The sequence below is a fragment of the Daphnia pulicaria genome, chromosome 5, assembly GCF_021234035.1.
Source record: "Daphnia pulicaria isolate SC F1-1A chromosome 5, SC_F0-13Bv2, whole genome shotgun sequence".
Taxonomy (NCBI): Eukaryota; Metazoa; Arthropoda; class Branchiopoda; order Diplostraca; family Daphniidae; genus Daphnia; species Daphnia pulicaria.
In genome coordinates this window covers 719,963-746,815 of record NC_060917.1, presented here as the reverse complement: position 1 = coordinate 746,815, position 26,853 = coordinate 719,963, and the positions used below count along the sequence as shown (strand labels likewise).

Sequence of the window (26,853 nt, the reverse complement as noted above, 5' to 3'; positions counted from 1 at the left end):
ATACGAAACTCAATCGCCTAATAAAATATATTTTCAAAAAATTTGAATTCAAAGAAACAAGCACAGAGAGCACTCTAGTCATGTGCATGGAGAGCACCTCTCCATACCCTTGCTCTGGTAATAAGTGATTATCTGGGAGATGTGATTATCTGATATCTGATCATGATTGGCTATCTTTTCTAAGTCGTGTTTGGTGAGAAGCAATAATTTTGGGTTAACACTTTCATTAATTTCAATTATCTTTGTATTTTGATACGCGCTTGATTTTTCAAAGATGCACAAGAAACGTACGACGATTCATAAGCAACAAAACTAAGATAGAGGGCACACAGCGTGAAATGTTCCTTTTGTTTTTTCATAAAAATTCTGGATTGAACGAAATTATGGGGGAGTGATGTGACTTCAAAAAATTCTCTGTAAAAATGATGAGATATTTAAAAAAACCAAACTACTACAAAAACCGAATACTTGTTCCAATGGACAAGGCAACGAGTTACACGAATTGATGAGCAAATCACTGTACTGTGAGACTTACTGTCTTGCCTTATTTCGTATTTGAAAAAAAAAAAAAAAAGTTTTATAGGGGTGCCTTGGTCCGGATGATAAAACATAAAATCAGATTAAAAATCAAGAGAGCACACACGTTTCAAATGCACCATCAGCGGGAAAGGTTAAGAGGAGCAAAGGGACATCATTCAAATGGCAAGGAAATAATATACTGCACATATGATATCATAAAAGTCGGGGAATGCAAATCAACCGAAACATGACATGACAGAAAAGAGAGCAATTGGATAGCAAGAGAGTAATGATTTCTTCTCCTTTACTTTTAACTTTCTTGTTTTTTTTAATATTTTTGTTTTCTTTCATGGTGGCAGACAGAGAGCTGATTGGTATATCGAATTATTTAAAAATGAGACAAACAAAAAAAAAAGTACTACTACGGGCGGACGTTTGACACGCGCTAAACTGGAGAGTCTTTGGCCACACTGGACTTGGACGCGCTCTTCTTGAGACCGTTGTTGATGTCTGTCACATCATCCTTGATCAACTCCTTCTGGTCGTCACTAATCAAATGTCAATCATTAAAAAAATTTTTAATTAGTACATTTCAGAGAAAACATCTTGGCGAAGAAAATATGGGATGCGTAAAATCAGTTAACACATAACCAAGTAAACTATGATGTGACTCACAGCTAGGCAAAGAAGAGCATGCCATTTTTTGGGGAGTTGTTTTGCGTGTGTAGAGTGGGTTACGTTAGGAAGATGAGAAAGAAGAAAAGAAGAAGAAGAAGAATGTGTTTCGGCTTTTAAATGTCGGAATGGAGAGGCTCGAATCGTCTGTTTAACGGCTGGACGGGCTCCCGACTAGTCGGTCCTCTTCCAGTTGACCGATCGTCTGTTGCCAACAAACCGGCGTTACTAGGACTATTAGTCGGCCAGCGAGTGGTTACTGGGGTTTTGTGCAGTTTATCGCCAGCGAAACGCAGAGCTCTACCGGAAATAGAAAACGATATGACCGAGCATGCAGAATAGAGGGGCGCAAAAATAAAATAAATGTGCAAAATAAATAGTAGTAAAATAAGTGGACCAACTCACCAATAAATCAAATGAAACAAGAAGCTGTAAATAAACTACTGGGAAAGACAACTAGATCACAGATTTCCAAGCCAGAAAGAAAGCCAACACCACAACCGACGATCCAAAAGAGAGCGTTCACCAGGAGAGAGTTAATTGGAAGAACGAATTAATACTTGATCAAAGTGGGACTAGGTTGATCGACTTGGGCCGTCTGTTGCTGCTGCTGCTGCTGTCGTTGGTCTGCACGGGGTGTGTCGCGGGAGGCATCCTGGAACTCGACCGTCACTTCTCTCAGTGGCGTTTTCTCGTCACTGAGACGCAGATGGATTTGTGTAGACCCAAGCAGAGACAGACAAGAGATAAAGGAGAAAGAGAAAACATACATAAGACAACTACAAGAAACTGGTAATGAAACGGCTACAAAAGACAATAAGGTAACGAAATTATACGTCCAGTCACCACCCGAGATCTTACAAATCTTAGACAAAAACTCATTCTGTTTTACAGAGATAATTAGTTCAAGACAAAAACTACAAATCTGCTAGACGCCGACAAACGGAAAGAGTTGACTTGTGAGTCGATCAATGAAGAAGGGCTGCAGCTAACTTACTTGTGTTCCTCTTTGCCACCTTCCATGAGCGCTGCATTTTTGTTGCTACCGTTCCGACCGCTGCTCTTGTTCCGACCTGATCGACTGCAGATCATGTACGTCAAACCTGAAGGAAGAAATCAATTGAAACGAATTTTAAAATGGGATTCAATTAGATTAACGGGTAATTTTTTCGAGTGAACAAGCAGTTGCTACGACGAGCGTTAGATGGCGTCTCTGGAGTCAAAACAACACTCGGCTACCTTCACGCCAACGTAAAATAGGCTAATCCCCTTTTCACATTTAATCGTTTTCCTTCTCTTTCGGCGGTTGGTTCAAAAATTCTTTCGAGCACTTTCCCGAGAAGTATGTAATTGCTGAGCGGAGCGAGTACTTTTATTTAGTAGATGATGGGGACATTCCAAAACTGAGGGGAAAAAAAAATTCCCGACAAACTCTGCTGTTGTTTCTTTATTACTCCGACGACAAAATTCCCTGAACGCGGAACGAGGCGGCAGTTTTTCTTTTTATTATGGCGTGCGCCATAAAAAAAATGGGAAGGAAAAGGGGGAAAAAGTCGAGCGAACCGAGAAAAGAAAATTGATGATGTCTGGTCTCTCGTAATGACATGCAACTCGCTCCAGGAAAGCAACAATGGAAAATGAGTCGACAGCTCAACACACACCAGCCGAGTGGTGGTAGTAGCAGTCGTAACAACTGTTGTATAGTAGTTACCAACATGAAAATGACGTCACACTCCCGTCGGCGTAGAGTTCGTTCACACCACCGTGAAAATGATTAACGTGTGGGAATGTAGAAAACAAAAAAGAAATACATGTTTACCTCTCTTGTTGACAAAGTAGCACGAGACGTCGATGATCAAGGCGATAAATATGAGGACGGCCACTATGACTCCGATGATGACGAAAGTGCCGGTCTTAACTCCTGGCGGGGACGACGAGGCAGGATCTCGAGGCGAAGCGGTGGACGGTTCTACTTCAACTGCGGCAGGGTCTATAGGAGAGAGAGGCAACGCACCACACCCCATAACGCGACAGACAAATTCGTGTGTGAGAGGTTATTTGATATTTTCTGGTTGTTTTTTCTTTCTTTCTTTCTTTCACATTACACAATTTTGGCTTTGACCTCTCTCACTCTCTCTCTTTCAACTTGTTCTCATTTAATTTCGTTAATTGAATTAAAATAAGCAAAACGACACTGAAACATATAAACAGTCTCTATGTCACTTTCTCACGTTATCTGTTTGTCATTTTTCTAATGGCTATAAATCATCAGGGGGAAGAAAATCTATACAGTTCTAGAGAATAATATGCAAATGTGTGTGATGACACTACCCCCACCCAAGCCAATGCGACTTTTTTGGTTATGAAGACAAAACACGACACAACAAACGACGACGAACAGACAAATAACGTATAAGCCAGTCACGGGGAAATGGATGGGCGGAGGTGATTGGGATTTGTGGGAAAGAGCAGAGAGAGAGCTATAATATCTATATATTTACTACTATAACGCCGCAGAAAAATGATTATTTATATAAATAATCGGTCAAAGTCAAGAACTTTTTTTTTTTTTTTTTTTGGTAAGATTTTTTGTTTTGTTTTGTTAGAAAACGTGATTTTTAACATTATTATTGGTTCACTTCAACTACATAATAATACTTGTTTAATTTTGTTGTTGTTTTTTTGTTTTTTCTGGGGCGAATAAACAAACCGTGTATTCTGGAAACTTTCGTCGTTTTTATTTTTTTCAAAGTAACTTTTTTTTGTATTTTATTAATTTTTTTGTTTTGTTTTGTTGGGGAGTTTTTTTTCCAAATTTCCTTTTTAGATCTCTCGATTTCGTCTCAAAAATGGGAAAGATGTACAAAAGAAAAACAAAAATTCAAAAACAGTTTTTTTTTCTCAAAATGTTTTGTTGATTTTCTTTCTTTGTTTGTTTTTTTTTTTTTTCATTTGAGACAAAAGTCACGAGAGATAGGGGGAAAAATGTGTCGGGATTATTTAATTGTTGTTCCGGAAATAAAAGATTATATATGTTGGGAGGGCAGGGCAGGAGGAGGAGGAAAACGAACATGACAGCAAAAAACATTTGGGCAAAACAGTAATCTCTTATTTCTTCTCATTTTATGTGTACCGAGCAGAAGGGATGAACGAAGGAGGAGTTGTTGGAAGGGAGAGAAAAAAAAAGAAAAGCTTTTCATTCTTTTTTTGCCTTTTTAAACGAGAGATCACTAAATAGGCATCTGAAAATTTATTGGGAAGTGAACCAATTGTTTGTAAGAAAAATAAAAAAAGAATCGTCCATATTTCTTTTTTTTTTTTGATCCGATAAGTATGTGTGTCTGTGTGTAGCATATATGGAAAACAATCCAAAAGGTTCGACGCAAAGTATTTTTGGGATCAAGAAGGTTCTTGAAATAAAAAAAAGAAATAAACAGGGGGTAGAAAAAAGGAGGGAGCAAAGGAAAACAAAAGGAGAAGAGGGTTAAAGATCAAAGAGGATCAAAGAAGCCATATTAGATCAAATCAAAAGAGGCCATAACATGCACATTTTTCTGTTGTTTCAGATAGAGATGACACGTACGGTATGCATACTGAAGTATCGGAAACGAACACAAAATAAAAATCCCTTCTATTTCAAAAAAAGATATTTTAGCCGCCAAGCGTTAAGATTTGGTTAAAAACACAATGCCTTTTTTTTTCCTTCTTCATTTCTAATTCTTACTGTATACAAACATTGGCTTTTTTTTTTGTTGCTTTGTTTTTCGATGGGGAGGAGGGGGATTATGTAATAAGAAAAACTACTCCCCCCGGTTTGATCATCAATGACACACACCCAACTCAAAAAAGTGGTCTCTATATATACATACAGCCTACATTGTGTGTGTATAGTATATATGAAGATATGGGGGACACGACAACACACTGGAATGGTTAAGAGAGAAAAATTCGAAAAAATTGAAAATCATAAAAAAAAAAATTAAAAGTTTTTTGGCTCCAAATTCGGAATCGTCTTTTGTTATGGGGGGAAGGGGCAAATTATTATTATTACTCATTAATTTGGTATTAATTATTATTTTAACGATTTTTTTTTCTTTTAATTGGAACATTGAGTTGAAGAAGCCGTGATGCAATAGTAGTAGGTTTTTTAGGCTGTAGTAGTAGAAGTAGAAGTAGCGGTGGCAGTAGTAGAAAAGAGGAAACAGCACTGAGAGGGAGAAATAGGAGGGGAGACAGAGAAGCATAATATGTGTATCGTGTGGAAATTTGTGTGTACAGATTGCTCTACGTTTTACAGCTTAAAAAAAAAAATGAAATCCCAAAAAATTCTTTCCTTTTTTTTTATCTCTATGCGGTCAATTGGTAAAAAGCAAAACGACGACGACGACGAAATGCAACAGTTAGCAAAAGAAAGAAAAAGGTAAGAGGAAGTTTTTATTTTTTTTGTTTTGCTTTTCTCTCTAGAAGAAGAAGGAGAGGACGAGGAACAAGGAGGAGCAGATAGCAGTGGTGTAATGCGGAGTAGGAGGAGTAGAATAATTAGGGTGTGAGCCGGAAGTTGTGGACCACTGGCTGGAACCTTCCGCAACGCCGCCCGACGAGCGAGAAGGATCTATAATTGTTCCAAAAATATATACCACGCGTACAGTGGAATGTGTATGTGTGTAGGGTGTAGTAGTAGGAGTCCGCCGCCGCAAAAAAAAAAAAAAAAAAAAAAAACCGGGGGAAAACCGGAAAAAAAACCAACAACAAAACAAAAAAGAGAAATAACAAGTGTTCAAAGCGCCAATAAAAAAACGAATAAAAATAAGAACGACGACGGGGATGATATATAATAATAAGAGAAGAAAAAAAATTGACCAAAAAATCAACGACAAACGACAACAAATCGGTCCCTCTCTTTACTGACTGACTTGATTTTAGACTTAGAATTTGTTTTGATTTTTATCTTTACAACTTAATAAAAAAAAAAGGATGAAAGAACGAGAAAAAGAAAGAAAAATTCTTTGGATAGGAAGAAATAAATTAAAATGCAAACTGACCTTTGGCTGTGCGCAGAAGGATCTCGGCGGGAGCGCTGAATCCGATGACGTTGTGGGCCCTCAACTCGATGCGGTAAATCGTGTCAGCTTTGAGGTTCTTCATTTCAAAACGAACGTTGGCCGGGTAAGGTACTTGAGTGCGGACCAATTGGCCAGCTTCAATCAATCCGGCCGAAGTGTTGCGCACCTTTAAAAAATAAAAAATAAAATAAAATAAAATAATTAGAATTGAATGGCGGGAAAACTTGGATCGAAATCAAAAAACGACTCGAGGAAAAAAAAAAAACAATATCGTGAAAAAAGCTTACGGGGTAATAAGCGACTTCGAAATAATCAATGGGTTCTCCATTGTTTGGCGGCGCGGACCAGAGCAGCTCGTAACGATCGGCATAAGGAGTGGAGACGACCTTGTTCTCCGTTTTGGCGATGATGTAGGGCTCTTCGGGCGCAGCTCGTTTTGGCATCGTGTGCGTCTCTTCGCGCGACCACTCGCCGTAACCCACCTGGTTTTTGGCCGCGAACCGGAACGAGTAAATTGTCTGCGGCTCCAAATTCTCCAAGATGTAAGGGATATCTAGACGAGCGTTCACAGATGGAAAGCCATTAGTCGCGAGTTTCCCACAATTTATTTGATTTCCGTCATCCCCCACAACGAAAGGAGGAAAAAGGGGAGGACAAATTCAAAGGCCCGTCATCATTCTCGATTCCAGGACTCACGTTTGATTAGCCATGCCCTGGGAAATTGGACAGATATAGATATATGGAGGGAGAGAGAGAGAGAAGGAGAGGCAAGAGTTTCGGTTGAGAAATGTTTTACGACATGCAAAAATAAAAAAAAAAGGAAGAAGAAGAGCTTTCAAAGTTGCTCTCTGCCGAGGCTGCTGCTGCTGCTGGATCAATAACGAGCGTCGTGTGTGTATGTGTATATATATATATACGCAGAGACCTCGGGAGATCAATAACGCATGGAAAACAAGCTGCAGCATAAAGACTAGTCGCCGGCTACTGCCGAGATAGACGTCACTGGGAGGAGTGAGTAAGAAATCGATACGAGATTGCACACAGACTGGTGCGGGCTCAACTGAAAATGTGATGAGTAAAAATAAAAAAATCATTGCGAGCTCCTTTTCTTTTTCTGAGGAGCTCGGAACAAACAACCGGGGAAGAAGCGAAGAAAGGAGGGAAATAATATATGAAGAAATCAATGATGAAAATGGAAATGAAAATTGAAAAGAAATGAAAAATAAAAAAATGGCGGAATAAAAAACAAAACAAACCGGTGCTGGCGTGCGAAATCGAATCATGCAAATCGTAGTATTGGTTCCCACCGACAGGCCAGACGCGCTGCAACGGCTTTTCATCCCAAACTTGTCCGGCTAATTTGTATTGAACGGCAAACGCCTCGATGGGTAGTCCGCCGTTATCCACCGGTCCGATAAAATTGAACGTGATGGTCGTCGCTATAAATATGAAAAATGGGCGGACATTTGACATTAACGACATTGACCGAAAATACCATTTTTTTGGTGGTACGAAAAGGCAACGACCAATAGAAAAGAGGAAGAAAATAAATAACGAAATTGATTCTTTTTATGTCGTTTCCTTTTGGGAGGAGGAGGGAAAATATAATTTCGCTTCAGCCTTCCTCTTCTCCATTTGAGGTCTGGCATGCCTGACATCAAAATGAAATCACATACCGGTAATGGTCTCGAATTTCGTTTGGAGAAGAGGGCCGGGAGCGCGAGCCTCACGCAATTCAATGGCGTGTTCGTCCTTGCCGTGAATGTTCATGGCCAAGCAGCGGTAGGTTCCGTAATAGCTGAGATCGATCGGCGTCACCTACAGCACAACATTTTAACCAAAAAAATGAAAAAAAAAAAAAGAAAAAGAATAAAGAAGAGACCATGAGAGACAATGTTACAAGAAAGTGATGTACACATATGAGCGTTTTACGGGGGTTTGAATCAATCAATCAATCAAACAAACAACGGACTCCCCCTCGGCCGGTCGGTCGGTCGTCCGTCTCCAACCCCACCAAAAAAGGGAGGACAACATGAACGTTTAGAAAAATGAATAATACCGTGATGGTGCTCTCGCCGTGGAAAGCGTTCATGCGGATATTGTAGTCGTTCTCGAGGTTGCGGCCATTGAGGAACCAGCTGACGGTGGCGTTGGGGATCGATTCGGCGCGGCACGTCAAATTGACCAAATGATTGTCCCAGGACCAGGCCTCACGCATAGGCGTCGCGGTGAATGTTGGCGGGAATTCGACCGTAATGTGACCATTTTTCGTATAATTTCCACCTAACATTTTCATCGTGCGGTTGAGGCGAAATAAAAAAAGAACAAAAGAAAGAGAAAAAAAGACACAATGAGCCCTCGGGGAGATTCAAGTCCTTAATCTCTTCTCTAACGCCTGCCGCGCTGGGTGGCGTGTAAGGCAACCAATGAACGATAAAAAAAAAAGTAGGAAAATAAACGAACCGTTATTTTTGGCGATACAAGCGTAGAGGCCGTCATCGGAGCGCATCAAGTCTCGGATGACGAGACGGGCTTGAGCGTATTCACCCTCGCGGCTCGTGTCGACGATGATGCGATCGTCCGAATTTTGAACGCCAACCGTGTACGGGATCAACGTTCCTTCCTTTAAGAACGTCACCTCCGGCAACGGATCGCCCGAAGCTTTGCACGTCAAGCTCACTTCGCGGCCCATGATCCCCGATGCGTTCAGGTATTCCACAACCACCGGCTTCATGATCACCTGATGATATCACACACGGATACACAAAAAAAAACATAGAAGAAAAACTTAATAAATGTCCAGAGACTCTTTTCTTTTGATTTAACATGCCATATAAAAATCTGGCATGAGAGTCCCCGTGAATTATAGCCAGAGATCAAACAGATAGAGGCTTATACTAGTCTACGTATGTCTGGGGGGGGGGGGGGGGGGGAGGGAATAAAAAGGGCTTTTGTTCTTCGTACTTTTAAGTAAGCAGTTTTCTCGATCTTGCCGGCTCGATTTTCAACCAAACATTTGATCTCGCCTTCGTCGGTCCTCTTGGCGTCGTTGATGGTCAACCGGCCCGTTTGTTCATCGATGATGAATCTAAAATAGATAAAAAACAAAGAATAAAGGGTTGAAATATGTTTTTTGAAAGTCGTCCTTTCAACCAAAACAGACAATGAGGGTAATACTCGTATTTTTCCCTCTTTTCTTTTGACAACCATATAGGCGATAGATCTCTCCTACTGATTGTATATTGTTCTTGCCTTTCCCCCCCCCCCCCCACCGAAAAATTTTTTTAGTTGGTAGACGACTCGAATAACAGTCGTAACCGAAATAAAAGGAAAAATAACAGTTTATTTATTTTTTCTTTCAAAAAGGTCACATTTGAGTTTAAGAGTTGAACATTCGACTGTAAGGATTCCGTTTCATTCCAAAGGTTTCCTTAACTTCCCAAGTGATTTTTCAACCCCCCGACAGGGGAGATATCTGTTTGTTTCCACCCGTGTCGGGTCCGTCCCACTACTAAACTTTTTCTAGTTCCATTTTTCCCCAAAAAAGTTCCTTCCTTCCTTCCTTCCCTCCCACCCGTTTCAATTTGAAAAAATGCCGAGAGTGTGTCAGAGAGAAATAAGCCAATAAAGGTAAAGTTTCCGGTTACCACATGCCGAGAGAGAGAGAGACATGTGTGTTTGCAGGTCCATCATCGTCATTGTCACGGCGAAAAAAGAGTGGAAATAAACACACACACAACCAACAATATTCGTTGAATAGCTTACAACGGGCACACTTCCTCTATCATTATTCGACTTCCACGTTGTTGTTCCGTCGTTCGTTTTCTCTCTTCTCCTTCTTTCTATTTTTTTTTCTCTCTCTTCGCATCTCATTCGTCATCATTATTGATGACTTTCCTGCTATTGTTCTAACGTGAGCGAGCGCCCTGTTTTACACGCCAGTCAATTGAGAGAGAACTCGTCGACTCTTGGCGGTGGATTACCACCTTCCTTTCTCTCTCTCTCTCTCTCTCTCCTTTTTTCACACACACCGCCCATGAACTGCCATACCCCCCTGGCGCTTGGAATGACGCCAGCAACAACAGCGACCACCGCAACTACACATCGAGGTGAGAGATAGTAACCAGGAAAAAGAAGGAAAAACAAAAAATATGACTCGGATGCCATTTTTGGAACTTTGCATTGCACAACACACCGGAGAGAGAGACGTCGTCGTCTCCACCCGGCAACAGCTCAGAAGCAGTCAGGGCATTTTGGACAAAGTTCTGTTTTTTTTCCTTCTCCTTTTTCTATGGGCATATCATCAAGATTCCTTTTTCGCCGTTCGCTTCTCGTCCTACCCCCCTCCATTGAGAGTGTAACGGAAGCTCGAGCCACTCGAGTTCCGTTTACATTACATAAATCTAATATAAGCAACCGTTTGCGAAAAAGCAAAAAAAAGGAGCAAGAAGATAGCCGAGAAAAGAAAAAGTTGGCTCAGACGATTTATCGACCGTTTTCCCCCCATTTCTCCACACAGGCCCGTCGACTCGACAGCCAACGGAGCGCAACCGCTTTCAATTGGAAACGAGAAACTCGCAACTGCTGGCAAGCCCATCGCAACAGACATCCCAGTGACTCCTCTTATATATATAAAAGAAAAAGATAGGAGCCCTTTCGTGTTCACGACTCCGCCGACGTCATCGGATCCATCGACAAGGCAAATCTCAAACAAAACGGCTGCCGTTTGTTGAGAACATGAACCAAAAACCCCGAAAATAGTCCCACCAGTTCATTTCTGCTTCAGACCACACCCAAGAAAAGAAAAAGGGTCGAACCAGTTTTTTTCTTCATAAAAGGAGAGAGAAACGTGTTTGATTCATTTTCTTTTTCTTTTTTACCTTTCACGGTTGAGATTGAGGTTCTGATTGTTGCGATCGAGCCAAGTGTAAACCGGATCGGGTTTGCCAGACGCCTGACACTCCATGAATCCGCCTTCGCCCTCGACGATCGACGTGTTGACCGGCTCGCGGATGAATTCGGGCGGGATAAAGACTTCGACTCGGATCCGTCTGTCTTCCAGCTGGCCGGTTGTTTGCACCCGGGCGCGGCACGTGAAATGCGTGTCATCTTCCAAACTGACTTCACGGATCAGCACTCCGTCGTTCTCGATCACGTATTGGTTGTCTGTTTTTTGTTTGGTTTCCAAAAAAAAGAAAGAAAAGAAGAGAGTTAGATAAGAAACAAAAGAACTAAATAAAATATAAAACAGAGTTATATCTAGACGCAACAGCAGTTTGGAGAAAATGGGAGAAAAACAATTGAAGTGGAATAAATGGGCAGCGTTCACAACAGTTGACGCCGGCAATCTGCTGGGACCATCGGCGACGATAATTTATTGAACGAGCCGGCCCGCCCCGATATAGAGGTGCGCGCACCCGCAATAATAGTATGTTACACAGTGTGTGTGGATGTATAGGCCTCTTAAAATGATGGCAGGGAGAAAATATCGACCCAATGAGCGGGAAAAGCAAGTAGAAGAGGACCTGCCCTGGTTTGGGCCGTTGAATTATGCAAACGACGCCGCTTTCTTGGCACCGGATTACATCCGAGCGGGTAAGAAAGAAAAAAAAATCGCCCACTTCAACAAGAAAAGCTGGGCGCGCGCGTGTATGAGGCCACTAAGAACGGAGTGGAGACAAGTATTGAATTGATTCACGACAGCCGGTTTGGCAGTGTCAACCTCTTCTTCCTCGCAGTTTTTTGTCCAGATATTCTTCTTTTTTTATTATAATTTTTCTTTTATAGCGTTTTGAAATTCACTTTTTTCTTTTTTGCTTCTTACATGTTGAAGGGCGTGGTCGAGAGACCTGCTCCCCCCTCTCTCGTCCCGCGTTCAAAGGGGACGGAGAACTGGCGATCCGACGCTTCCTTTTGATATTTAAATGAGACACGAACCAGATGCTTCAGTCGAGCAGCAAAACAGAATGACAAAACAGGAAAAAAGAAGAAGAAATCGTGGGGAAAAAAATGACACAAGACGGAAGAAGAAGAATAAGGAGAGAGGGGGAGGAGCTGCAGAATGTTTCCCAGTCTCGGTCCATTTGGGACCGAGTGAGAACAGGGAATTCTGTTGGGTGCGATATATATACTGACTGACTGTGACTGCTGTCTTTATGCTATTCCATAGACTCCCGTAGAATGTCCCGCCAACGTTCCCTTTTTTTCTCTTCTTCTTTACTTTATTTTATTTTATTTTTTCACTTTCCTTTCTCTCCCTTGAAAAAGCCGCCGCTTAGACATTCAATGAACATCGGCTGGAAGCGTTCCAGAAACTCCCTCCGCATAATACCTCCTTCAACGACGACACACACCAAGTTTTTCGAGTGAGTGAAACAAGACAATAATGAACCGATAATGAAATAGCTTCCCCCCAGCGCGCGTAAAAGATGTTGAAAATGCATAGTCAAAACGACGCCCCCGGGTCTTACCGATAGTGGGAAAATGCGAAATTTTGTTTTGTTTTTTCGTCGAATAAATAAAGAAAGAAATGATATTAATAAAAACCGCCTACTAGTGGTAAATCCAACGCCGTTCCTCTGCCAGTCGATCGTTGCCGGTGGGTTGGCTCGGACGACGCAGCGCACCTTGTACGGCTGGCCAAAGATGGCCGACTGCTCCGTCGGGGCATCCTCCCATGTGATACCGACTGCAAATGAAATAAGAAAAAAAACGGAAAATGAATTATCAATCAACAAGATAGAGAAAAAGGAGAAGAGGGGGATGAAGATGAAGATGTATGTGTACCGATAGTGGTGAGATTGACGTGGGCCTCTAGCCGCTGGCTGGTGGTGTAGACGGCCGAGCAGGTATACTTGCCGCTGTCGGCCTCTTGAAGTCCTTTGATGAAGAGGATGCGTCCGACATCGCTGACCAAGTCCTCGGACGAGATCCTAAACAGCCACGACAACCGAACAAACAAAAACAAAAACAAAAAAACACATCAATGAACTGATCCCTCCAATAATCAAAGAGAGTCCTAACTACATTATATATAGGAAAGGGCCAGACGCGCACGCACACACACACACACATACACAAACAACGTTTGCAGCATCGAGAAGGGGGAGAGGAAATAGGGAATAAATAAAAAATAAATTAAAGGAAAAAATCAGCCCAGCTGGATGGGGTTTTGTGCACACGCCGGATCAGCCAAATGACATCAGGCAAAAAGGACTCGAGTGTGTGGAGGGGGGAAACAGACACACACAAGACATACGGCTCTAATATTAATACCAATACCAAATGTAATATATAAAAACAAGATCGATCATTTTCAGCACTGATTGATGAATTACTGCGGCACACAAGACGAGACGACACACACACACACAGACAAATCAACGTCATGCTCTGAAATGGCGCAATCAAATAGGCGAAGGGGCGCGATCATTCAAATGAGAGAGAAAAAAAAAAACGAACCAAACCAAAGAATAATAGGCGGAATCCACCTCATATGGTCGGTAATAATACAACTGTTTATAGAGAGATTTACGCGGCTAAATCAACGGACAAATAACAAACTGGCTCTGAATTCATTTCACATTCAAAAACACAGCCGGCAGCCGAAGATTTTTTTCTTTTTTCAAACCGAAATCAAATCAAAAATATAGGACGCACACAAAACAAACTAGCAAAAGAGCCATCCAAAAAGGCGCACGACGACCTAAAATTTCAAATAGTACGAGTAGTTTCTTTTGTGTTCTCTTTACCTGGAATTATCAGCTTCACCGCTGCAAGAAACAATCACGTCGTCAAATTGATTAAAGGCGGAATTGAGCGAGAGAGAGAGACACACACACACAAGAGAGACAAAGACAGAGAAAATATACAATTAACTGTTGAACTGGAAATTCATCAAAGGTCGTAAAAAGAAAAAAAATTGTAGGAAGACGGAATCCCCTCATCACTCGAGGGCATCCAGCAGTGAAAAGGCGTAAGTGTTGAACTCGACTCGGCTCGACTCGCAGGTATATAATATAGTAACGTTAGGTGAGCGACGTAGTCTATCTTCTTAATCATATGTTTAAAATATGTAAATGTTATAAGTAATGCCCCCTGCGGTTAACCTCATTAGCTCGATGCCCTAGATGCAAAACCCACAAACAATGTCAAAACTATGAACACAAGACTTTCGGGGCTCAGTGAAAACCGAGTCTAGGTTATAGGGGGCCATTGGTTTTGGGGTTCTTGAAAAGAGATGAGGAAGGCAAAGAAATATACGGCGCTATTAGCTGTCAACAGTGTTCCCCCCCATCACCCGTCCAAAAAAAGAATTAAAAAAAAAAGAACGAGAAGTCGTTTTGCTCTCCACTATCTAACATAGTAAATATGCATTTTGTTGGGTTTTCTAACTCTTCTTTTATCTCTTTACCTGTCTCCGTTGGGTAGTTCTTGGCCGTTGGGTCCAAGCCAGCGCAACTCGCTAATCAGTTCGGGATCGGGCACTTCACCTTTACAGGTGAGGACGATATTGGCGCCAACGGGTCGGATCAGATTACCCCCGTCGGGTAGAATCACCAAACGCGCGTCTTGAGCTCCAGCCGCTAGAAATTTAATTTAAAAAAAAAAAAAAAAAATAGAAAAATAAGAAAATCAGTTTTTAAATAAAAATTGTGACAAAATCAAAAAATTCAATTGATTCATAAAAAGTCTGTTTCTATTTTTAAAAGTGTAGTAAGTTTTTCCCCCCTTTTTTCAATTTTACTCCATTCATTTCAGTTTCATTCATGAACCGAACAGCTATGACAATTGGCTACATCCTTTTCTCATTCACTTACGAAATAATAATAAAATAAAAGGAAAGAGAGAGAGCGGATGTCATGATGACGGGCCTTCTGGTCGCTCTACAATCGTCGACATGATATTTTTTTGGTTCCCCCTCCATTTTTCTTCATGCTTTTTTCACACATTTTATACGTACGTAAATAGTATATAGTATGTGAGCTCCCGAGTTCATCTTTTACCATTATCCTGACGTGGCGACTGGCAAGCAACGAAAGATCATCCTTCTTTCTTTCTCAATTTATAATTCGTCCATTATCATTTAGATTGCAATCGCCTTTCTTCTGTGACCCATTTTCGCAGTTGATTTTCTATTCACGAGAAAAACCCTCGCCATGTGTGTCTTGAATGTGTGTGTGTTGTCTGAAAGACCGAAAGCGACCGACAAGAGAGAAAGAAGCAGGGGGGTTTGTTCAGACGTGATAATCGATGAACCATTTTGGGACCCGATTGTGTTCACGAAAATCGAACGACGTCATCGTGCTGCTTCTTCGTGCCGTATCAGTCTCCCTCCTCTTCTTTTTTGGCGAAACTTTCAGAAAGGGAGAAGAATGAATAAAAGAGAGGAGAGACACTTTTTTATTTGATTTTCTTTCTCTCACCAGTCGACGTCATCTGTCAAAAAGGAGGCCCGATATAACTCCTCCTATCCAGTAAAGCATTTTTTTTCTTTTATTTTCTGCTGGCCTTTATGATTTTCCCTTTTGGAAAGTGGAGGGAGGAAGATTGAGAGAACAAGAAGAACACAGAGTTGCGTGCTGATGATGAGTCATGTGCTACCACCCGACAGGGCGCACAGCAAAAAGACAGAGGCGCAGGCCCTTTTGCCGATTGCGTCGAACCACAAAGGAGAGAGAGAACTCGACTCTGTTTTCTATCAAAAAGAAAGAAGAAAAAAATCTTTCTTTCCAATGACTTTTTCGCCTTTTACATTCGACGTCTCTCATCTCTTTTGCTTATTCAACTCAATCCGTCTTTCCATATTCCATCAGAAAGTTCATCAGATTAGGAAACTAGCCCACTACTACTACCACACATGTTTGTCGACAGAACACAACAAAAGTTGTTCGATTCGCCTCCTACTCTTTTTCTGTTTTCTTTTCATTTTCCCAGGGAAGGAAGGAACGAACGAAGCGGAGGAGGTGGTTCAGGTTGAGCCGCAAAAGAATGTGTGTGTGTGGGAAAGTCGAAAAAGAAGAAGAAGAAGCTACGAAACAAACGAAACGAGAAAAGCGTTAACCCAAAAATAGAGAGCGCTGCACTCTCATGGCCCCCGTGATCCTCATCATCGTTTCGTTGTCGGTTGTTGTTGTTGTTGTAAGAAAACTATTTCAAAACAAAGGGAAATTGGCTCAAGAATGTCAAGAACTTCATTTTCTTTCTCCATTAAAAAAGAAAACAAAGATTTTAGTTTTTCTTTCTCTCCTCGAAAAATTTGAACGTGACCGGCTTCTACAACGACAAACAAAGACCCGGCAATGTTGTTGGGGAATGAAACAATTCGTGAAGGGAAGAAAGAAAAATAATAGAATCATCGCATACCCCCCCATAAGGATGTCTTTTGGCTACCGTGCTGCCGTCACTAGACAATTTGTGCCCAGTTGTTTTCTTTTCCTTTTTCCCGACTTCTATCCCGTAGAGGAGCAAAAAAGGGGTGTGACCCCATCCGCATCCGATCTCTCCCGACTCTCTCTGTGCGGATCCGACGGCGGAATCCACCCAACCGCGGGGATGAGAGTAGGAAGGAAAAAAGGAGTGGGAGTAGGGCACGGCACATCCAGCGAGACTCCCCGTCGAGTATTGATCCGTTCACATTGTGTGTGCGTGGCATTGCGATGACGAAGGCAACTAAAGGACACACAAAGATGGTGGGCTCTGTATCTCTCTCTCGTGGCGAAAAATATCATCGGATGCATATGTTGTTTTGAGGGGGGGATACGAGTAGGAAACTACTCGCCGTGAATCCGGTTGGGACGATAGATAGATATTTCTATTCTATAGGGGGGGGGGGGGGCGACTGCGGATGGTATGGGCTGCTTTTCTCTTCCGGCACAATGCTGCCACGCGCCGATTTTCGACTTTTGATTTCGATTGCGAGAGAGAGAAAAAGACACACACAGAGTGAATAACAAAACTATTCACTCGAGTGAAGAGAGTCGAGAAAAAAAAATGTCAACAAGCCAAAACACAACAAGAAGAACCAACCGGACATGAATGACCCCTTTGATCTCGTCCATCCTATCCTCCTCTCTCTCTTTCTATCCATTTGAGTCGAGATTGATTTCCATCCTCCACTTTCGGACTTTCACCGCAACCACCGCCGCCGTCACCGCTGGAAACCACTTTTCCAATCAGATTCCTTTTACCCTCCTTTCTATCTGCTGCACACCCTCTCTCGATGCCCCTTACCACGGCCACTTCGACGTGTGTACACCCCGTCATTATTTCTCCATCACGATCGAAAGAAAAAAGGGGAATACGAATGAATACAAATACGGGAGGGATTGAAAAAGGGAAAGGTTGTTTTTTTCTTTCCCCCCATGTTACCAAGTAAGAGATTGGGTGGAAAAAAACACACAACATCGGACCCGCTTTCACTCCCGGACTGTACACACACACACACACGCTTCTATTTACATGTAAGAGGGTCCTATACACCGAGGTTATTGTACTCGCATTTTACTTGGAAGTATTTAATATATACCTTTGGCTTGAGGCACATAGACTGCATGACGTCAGGGCTTATTCTTTACATCTCCTTTCTCTTTTTCCTTTTTTTATTATTTCTCGGACATTTGGACTAGTTTTTTTTCTCTCCTTCTTCCCTCATTTTCTGTTTTGTGGTGGTGCAGTTGCGGTGGCATTGCGAGGGATTGGTCAAGACGGAAAATAAGGAGACTGGAGGCGACGGTGCAAAGCTGCTGGAAAACCCACACGGCTCACGGTCGTCCCTCGTTTCTTTCTATCCCCGTCCACTCCGAAAAAAAAAAACTTCTTGTTTCACAGTCGAACGAATCGCACACAAAACCACCCACCCACCCCACACGTACAATACACACAAAATCCCGGTACCACGCGTCCAGCAGATGTCCGTCTGTCCTTCTCTTCCCTGTAGGATTTGAGAGATATATATCGTGTACGCAGCGTCGCCATCCGACTGTCACCTTCTCCTCCTTGTCTACCACCCGAATTCGACAGAGCGATTCATCACCCTCCCGACCTCAAAAAAAGAAATAAAAAAAAGAGAACGGTACGACGTCCAGATCCTATAGAAAAACCTCTCGATACTTGGACATCAAATGACACTCTATAGTGTCTCGTTGTCCTTGTTGGGGGCCACTTGACCGACAGTGACGAACGATGAGAAGAGAAAGTTGTCAAAGTACAAACTAGAAAGAAAATCTGGACGACGACTCCATAAGAAAGATGTTTCAGTCTCTACTCATACCGATGGGATTCCACGTAAGAACACCCCCATCTCTCTGACGTGATGGATCACGCCAACGACCTTGTTTCACTCTATAGATTGTTATCTGATTGTCTCCGAGTGTCACAGTGGGTTACAAGACGACGAAAAAACGAGAGCTCGTTAACTCCTCCCTTTTACCCCTGTGTGTGTGTATATAATACTTTGGGCCGTTATTTCTGTCCCACGTCTGTTATGTTTTGAGAGAGGAACATTCAATTTTCTGGGTAGTAGTGGCTGGCAGGAGAGTTAACGACTTTGACAATGACGTCATTGGCTAATGGATATTTGCGCTGCTGCAGCAGCAGCAGCAGCCGCCATCATCATCATCTGCTAATGTCAATCTTGTTCCCATAGGACAGGACGAGGTCCCATGCAACAACTACACTCACTCTGACTATTATCAAGATGTCGGGGACTGTCGAAGACAGCCATCCAGCATATGGAATGGGAAGAAAAACGAGGATCGATCACGAACCACAACCGAAATTCTGCCCATTCCACATCACCAACACTTTGAATCAGATGGCCATCTTCGTGGTTGACCTATCTTTGGTATTTAAAAAAAGGAAACAAGTTTCTCAACAAAACAAAAAAAGACTATCTGATTTCTGAAGTGAAGAGATGAGAAATGACGGGCGACCTCCAGACCCCGGACTTGTCGAGAAGGCATATTCGACCAGACGTAAAATTCGGGGTAGGAAAACAAAAACAAAAGAATGGAGACAAAAATCTGACAGTTGCGACAGTCTGGGGGTCCCTTATACGTTTTTTGTTTGTTTGTTTCGGAGACAACCCACAACCACAACATAAAAAAAGAGAATTGTCGCCCAAGAAACGTCTTGTAAAAAAAAAGAAATAAAATAAAAAGAAATGTTTCTCTGATTCAGGGGTGTAGGGGTGGAGAGAGACGCAATCGTATTTGATTGGATTGAGAGCCGGAAACGGGTAGGGAGGAGGCGTAGAAGAGGAAAGAAGAAAAAAATACAGACTCTATACAACCACCCCGGAGAAGAAGAAGAAGAAAAAATGGTAGAATCAAACGCGACGTGGGTAAGCCACGGAAAACACAAGATGCGGCGTCGGAGCGCCACGCCGTTGGCTGCCACCGATCAAACGAAATTGATGGAAACGGATCGATGAGAGATTGGCCCAGCGGCGTGGTGGCTGTTGGCGGTGCTGAATCCATTTCTGTGTGGGAGGAGCAGAGACGGGAGAAAAAGAAAAAGAAGACGAAGATCCCGCCAGACAATAGCAATGCTATAAAGAATAAATAGGACAGGAAAAGGAGCTCATCTTCTTCTCTGTTTGCCTCCCCATTTATTGGATTCACTTTGTAGTCGTCGATGGCGACAGCGAAAAAAAAAAGAGCCAGAGTCCCACCCGGCAGTTATCGATCTGAGCGGATTATAAAAGGTCGAATAGGAAGAAGAAGAACAGCCAAAAAGGTTGACGTGAAAAAGGGGGGCACTACTTTTTTGCCTATTGGCATTTGTTACGCATCGGGTTTCCGACTTTACACGGCGATGAAGACGAAAGAAGAAGGAAGAAAACACACGGCAAATCTCGCACACACACACACTCTCCCCGCCTTCGCTCTTCTTTGGGCGTGCGAGCGTTCGCTCGGCAGAGAGAGAAGAGGGGGGGATACATATCGATCCGATTCTTCAGCGTCGTGCTGGCCAGTAGCGAGAGACCCCCCCTGCAGCAAAGCAAAGGAGAAGTTTTGCCTCAATGTATCGATCGGGGACAAGAGAGGGACACTCGTGTGTATATGTACATGGAGAATAAATACTCCACAAAAAAAAAGGGGCGAAAAACATCCGGACAAGACAATGCGGAGCCATCCGCCTTCTTTCTAGCTATTCCACTCCCATTCATTTTCCCTGTATGTATGTGTGTGCGACTCTACTACTAAAAACTAAACGTGAGCAGCGTTGGCAAAAAAAGATAAATAAAACAAGAAAGAAATGATTTTCTTCTTATTTTATTTTCTTTCTTCTCCTGGTGTCGGTAACTGGTCGTGCGCGATAGTCAAATGCTAATGAGCAAAAGCTGCTGCTGCAGCTTCGGGACTAGCCTTTCAAGTGATGTGTGTGTGCAATGCCTCGGAAACATGGCGCACACATCAAACAGGGAATAATTATAATAATAATTCAAAGAAGAAGAAGAGAAAAAATGGTAGGACGGACAAGGGAGAATGGGAGAGGCACGATTAATAGCCGGCCAAAAATCAAGCCGAGAAAGGGGGGGGAGCAAAAAGTTGAATGATGTGATGGAAGTCGTCGTTTTGGTTTGGCTGTGTTGCTGGCCAGTGAGAAATTGTTGCCCGTGTGCCAAAAAAAAAAAGATACCTTCACTTTTGGCCCTATTGGAATTGAAAAATGATGTCATTCACTTTGATTCTGAAAAACTCCTTTTTGATTCGATTCGTAGAATTCAGGTCGGTCGGTGGCTGTGGAGCGCCAAACCGGCACGCAAAAGAGGCCAGCAACAACAACAAGACGAGACAGTCGGGGTCTTTCATCAAAAGGGGTTTCGGATACATCAAAAAAAGGATGCTAAGGCTCTAAATTTCCAAATATCTACTATATAATATGAAAGATCAAAGTATGCAAGTAAAAATACTTTTACGGCCCTCGAGCGCAATTTCGAAACTGGAAAAAACAAGAGAGAAACAAGCAACGAGCGAAGGATGATTAGACCCTAATCGGCTGCAAGTTGTGAGCCAACTTGTCTCGGATATTATTCCTCTGGCGCTGTGATGGATCTCTTACAGCGTTGAAGGCTGGAAAAATTATGATTATTATTATTTCTCTTCGTTCTAGAAATATACAAAGAGCAAGAGAGAGATGGGTTGGGGGGGGGGGGGAAGAAAACGTACACGTGTGAGTGTGTGTAGGGAACGAGAGAAACGGTTTTTTTTTTTACATATTGACAGAGTTGTTATAATCTTCTTTTTGACTTGGATAAGAGAGCTCTTTTCCAGGTGTGTTGGCCTGGCTGAGGGGGGAACTGACACAAGATTATCTCTCCTGCCCCCCTAATATTTTCACACTTTAGTCAAACAGAAAAATAGCGATAGGTGGTTATGTACGCGTCCCATTATTGACACACACAGAAAAAGAGAGAGGGAGAGAATGAACTGGGTCGAACACACAAATGGATAACACACCCCTCTTAACAAGGAGAAGAAAAAAAAACGCTTTATAAGAACGTCACAGTGACTATAAGCGAGAGGGGGGTTGTATCTCGCCCATGAGCAGCTGCCAAGTGGCAGCGATCGTCGGCCCAACTGGTTTCACTCCAATTTGAATATGGTAATGTGAGTAAGTAGTATTCATCCGACTGAATGCTCTCCTCGATGTCGACTGCCACATAACCGCACATACGCACACACATACACCACTTACTAACCTCTTTGCTTGAAAAGGCAAAACAAAAAAGTTTGTTGGGGACCTACTCGACTAGAAAATGGAAGAAAAGAGAAGGTCCTTTAGAGGCTGTTGTTGTTGTTTTGTTTCTTACGGATGGTTCCCGTCATCCATTTTATTTCCACCGTAAAAATAGACGACCGACCAGCCGGCCCGGTCGACGACACACACACGCAAAGACACAACACCTGCTGGCGCATCCGTTGTGGCTTCAACAGCATAATCTTCTTCTTCTTTTCTTCACTTGTCTAAACAGTCGGGGGGCCCAAATAAAAAATGGAAAAAACCGTCCAGAGTTCGTTATTTTTCTTACGATGGGAGATCTTTTTTCGATATGATTCATTCATGGGTTTTTATGGGATTGAACGGGAAATTCCGATCTCTCTAAAAACAGAACGCACAAGTCCATGCCGTCCTGGGTCCAGGGCGAAAAAGCTCCCGACCATCATCAAAAAAGAGGCGCCCGGTATTTATAGACACACTCCAGTAGACTAACGTGTGGCGACAAAGACGATTTCAAGATGTCTCTCTCAAGAAATTTCCAAATGTTTGGATGGAAGTGGGGCGCCTCCTAAAACCCGTGAGAGTCTATCACGACTGTTTAGACAGAGAGAAAAAAAGACGATTTAAACCGTTAGAAAAAGATCCCTCATCTCTAAAAGACTCTCTTCTATCCCATTCTTTTCAAATTCAATTAGTTAAGCTCTCTTCTCTCCTCATTGGGCATCAGAGGAAAATATGTGATGAGGGTCAGAATAGAAGAAGGTCGTAAAAAGTAGCGACCAGGTACATATAAGCCAGCACCACCAGGTGCGCTGTAAACGGCCTAGGGGAAATCGGCCCTCTTCTTTTTCCTCTTCGTTTGGTTTCTATAGACGAATCAATGCAGGCGAAGCAGTAGCCATGAGAAAGCTGCTGCTGCTGCTCCCCCTGTTGACGTATAAAAACACAATGGTACTACAGTGGGGGGACGTCTATAACACACGCAAGTCTCTCTATCCATGTTTAATTCCTTCTCTTTTTTTACTATAATGGACAACCCCTCCCCCACCTAGTAACGCAGTCGTTTGTAGTGGCGGTAGTCGATGTAATCCAAGTACAACTAGGTACATGCTATAAGTCTTTCTTTCCCCCCCAACAAAAAGATAAATATCACAACCCCTCGGTCGGTCGTTGGCCCCCATGTCGGATGCGAATAAACGGGTCGACTCCGTCAATGAAACGAACCCCACCCCACTTCTCTCTTCTATGTGTGATAACGTTGTATTGATATCATTATGCTGATTGGATATCAAAAGGCGGCCATTTGCCTGCCACACAACTCTCTCTCTCTCAGCTGCTCAGTGGAAACAATTTTTCTCTTTTCACACAAACAAAAAAAGAACACACGCGGGTTTTTACTTCTTCTGATTAACCGAAAAGAAAAAGGGGTCTGAGCTTTAATAGGTTTTTCATGGCCGTCTGGGCCAATCATGATGAAGCAACTCACCACCGCAACACAATCGGTAATTGGCACAGCCAAGTTCCCAAGCCAATTAGAATGCATTAAAAGATTGGAGAAATGAGGGATGAAAAGAAAAATACACACACACACGCTGTGTGTGTGACACCTCCGTTCAGGTATTTGGCAAGCGAGTCATTTGGCAATCAATTGCGACGCCACCCCCTCCCACTCCTTTTAGTAGATGACGTGACGACTCGTTCGATGACATCAATTGATGTGATAAGAGATGGAATCTCTCACACACGACTGGGCTCAGTAATCTTTTTCTCTCGAGAGACGAGAATCGAAAAGAAGTGGTTCAACTGGTTTACCTGTCTGCTGGTACCTGGTACCCGATTTTCTCTTCCACCCCCGTTCCCACATTTTTTTACCGTTTGATTCTCTTTGTACACACCTTTCGTGCCCTCCAGCCATTGGAAACCGACCACAAGACGCCTGAAAACAACTTTTTTTCGTCTGAAACCCAAGCAACTCTCTCGTATTTTTGGGTTGTTTGTTTCCCGGCAAGCCAATGAAATCGAATTTTAAAATGTGAATTTTTTCATTGGTTTTTTCTTCCATCTTATTATTACCGGTAAAATCAAGTTTCTCCATCAGACCGGAAGCGTCATTGACTTCATCCGGTTCATCAATAAAGAACTTTGAATACCGGACTAAACAACATGCAGCAACATTTCCTCAATCAACGTTTTTCCGACTAGAATTTTATACGACCCTCACTGTACGACAATAAATTGAAACAAAAAAGAATTAAAAAAGAGACTCACTTGAACACAGGTAACAGACGAAGGCGGCCATTAGCCAAACCGACGACGACCATGATGAAACCGGCCGCATGGCGATGAATTTCTTCTGTTCAGCTCCCATGGCTTTCTCTTCGTTTGAAACAAATTTTTCTTATTTTATCAAACCAAAACCGACTCTTCTTTTTTCGGGGGGATGACGAAACAACACCACCCACTACTACCGACACACACACGTGTGCGTGAGCAGCGTAGTGTGGATAGAGCCCGATAAAATTCCAACACACTGGTCACCGTGAGACGACAAGCACACCTTTATTTCTCTTTCTTTTTTCTTTTTCCCTGGGTGAAGACGCACCTGGACTCTCGCCTTGAGCACAACCCTCCGATATAATACGATTTCTTCTCTCTCTCTCCTTTATTGGCTCCTTAACAAAAGCGAACGACCGTCGTGATGACCAAGTGCAAACAAACGTTTTCTCTCTTTTTATTTGGCTTTTTCTCAACAATAACCACTGGCCAGTCTCTTAAGGTAACACACAACCAAACGAGTGAAATGTTTAAAACAAATCAAACGCACGAGGAGAGTCGATACGACCAAAAAACCGTTCGCTGCTCCGATCCCGCGCGACTACTACACTGAAGCTCGACCAAACGACTACCAAGTCGGGCGGCAACGAAAGGCTGACGAACTCGATCGGTCGGTGGAAAGTTGAGTGGCGCCTCTAGCGGCCGCCATGATGTGCCACCCAATTTTTCAATTTTCAAACTCTAGCCCCTGGTGGCGGCGGTTCGCAACTCAACTCACCGGGAGAAACTTGGCATCGACGATTCTCTTTTCTCTCAATCTCCACCGGTCGAGGCTAAGCTGAAAGCTGCCGCTGCAGCTCCCATTAAATAATTTATAGATTTCTTTTTTAGCTGCAGAATGTAGAAACTGAAAGTGCACGCCCACACATCTATACATAATACCCAACTCTGGCAACTCGATCAATACGGGCTGAAGGCAGAAGAACAAAATGGCGTCTGTTTTCCATTATTAAATCGTAATAATAATACCCATTGTTTCTTTGTGTCGAGTTGGGAGGGTGGATTGCATTAGAACGTTATTGCAAGCAAGAAAGAGAGAGAGATCTATAAATTATGCACTTTATATCTATGCCTTTTCCGAGCGGAAAACTCTTATGAATTGAATAGGAAAATGAGGAATCGGTGGTGGTGGTGGTGTTGTGGCTCTATAATATCAGCCGTGCATCAGCCACACACACAATAACGGTTATATGGACGACGACAGATGTTGTTATCAGTCGAGTGGGATCGACTAAACCGGTCCGGAGAAGGATACAAGTTAAAAAGGGAAACTAGACACACACTCGTTTTTATATAATAAGTTGACTGCTGCTATATAGGATGAGGAGGCCGGCTGGATAATATATAAGATTTGCATACATTTGAATTTTCAGAGGAAAATCGACCGCCCTCATCTGCTCGTTGCTCCCTTTTTTACAATTTGTAACGTATATAAAAGACCCCCTTTGCCCTTTTTTCTACTATAGTGGGGGGGGGTTCGCTATGGTTAAAAGGATGGCAGTTATCTACGTGACAGGCAGATGATTAGGATTATACATAGGATATGACAAGGCGTGTCTGTGCGGAGCCAGTCGTATATTATCATCAAACATCATTACCCTCCTTTCCATTTTTATACTGTTTTTTTCGCTTCTTGTCGTTGGTCTGTTGTTGTTGTCAATGGAATTAACTTGTCGGATCGTAAATACTTTTTAGACCCCCCTAATCATGGTAGGTATACACGTATAAAAATATCCGCGCACAAAAATGAATGATGGAATATAAAACAGGAGCCGCCACCCTGGCACAATGAGTCACGAAATTAATAACCACGGTGAAAAAGTGCTATTTTTGAAAGAATAAATAAAAAATTCTTGGTATTGCACCAATATGGCGATTGTGTGTGTGGGAGTGGATGATGAGTCTGGCTGAATCCCGTATAGTCACGCGACGCTTCTGGTCCGACGGCAATCGACCATCGCCACCGCACACACGAAGCGACCGCAGCAGTCGGATGAATCAGACCGCCTTTATCGTTTCGGTTTGTCTGACTCGAAGCGCGCGGTGTGTCTATCTTGAAAAAGAACGACGACGAAAATTATTACACAAGTGCAAGTGAAAATGTTGTTGTATTTTTTCACTCGGCATTTTCTCTTTTATGTTTTCAGTTGCCGCAACGCCGCGACCATCAGCAGCAGCAGCAGCAGAGAGCCTTGGTGGGAATGGGTCGACGCCGATTTCCATTCGGAATTAATGATAATAAATATCCGCGGTCAAGTTCTCTCTCTCTCTGCGCCTGTGTGTGAAGCCGAACAAGAGAGAGAGACAATACACAACAACTGGGATATAACTCATATAAATTTAAAAATAAATAAATATTAAAATAAAAACACGGAAAATCGATGACGGTGTATACTCCCATGTCCGGTGCACTGCTGCTGCTGTGTGGCCTGGGAATAGAGGGTAAAAGGACTTGGGTGTTTTTAGTAACTGCACAGAGGGTTGTCCTGTAGGGCTTCACCCCCACCCACCCATTCCTATCAAAAAGCTAAAACCG

At 42.7% G+C, this 26,853-nt stretch overlaps 1 protein-coding gene across 8 annotated transcripts; it reads right to left on the bottom strand.

The window, feature by feature from the left end:
* Positions 1-226: 226 nt before the first annotated feature.
* LOC124340636 (fasciclin-2-like) lies at positions 227-24,898 on the bottom strand. 8 transcript variants are annotated; one of them, XR_006918139.1, is made up of 18 exons: positions 24,252-24,898; positions 14,671-14,842; positions 14,009-14,029; positions 13,044-13,189; positions 12,811-12,945; positions 11,138-11,423; positions 9,222-9,345; positions 8,721-8,997; positions 8,317-8,540; positions 7,934-8,075; positions 7,514-7,696; positions 6,545-6,810; positions 6,237-6,423; positions 3,014-3,184; positions 2,192-2,297; positions 1,755-1,892; positions 1,195-1,494; positions 227-1,067 (listed from the first exon to the last, which is right to left on the bottom strand). XR_006918139.1 is itself a non-coding variant. In XM_046793222.1 (17 exons), exons 1-17 carry the CDS (start codon positions 24,349-24,351, stop codon positions 965-967), a joined length of 2,781 nt encoding a protein of 926 aa, XP_046649178.1. In that variant the 5' UTR covers positions 24,352-24,897; the 3' UTR covers positions 227-964. The 8 variants fall into 8 exon arrangements, 4 of the variants coding, with proteins under 4 accessions (XP_046649178.1, XP_046649180.1, XP_046649179.1 ...); XR_006918141.1 differs by having other exon boundaries at positions 7,565-7,696; XR_006918142.1 differs by lacking the exon at positions 1,755-1,892 and having other exon boundaries at positions 24,252-24,897.
* Between the last annotated feature and the right edge of the window lie 1,955 nt (positions 24,899-26,853).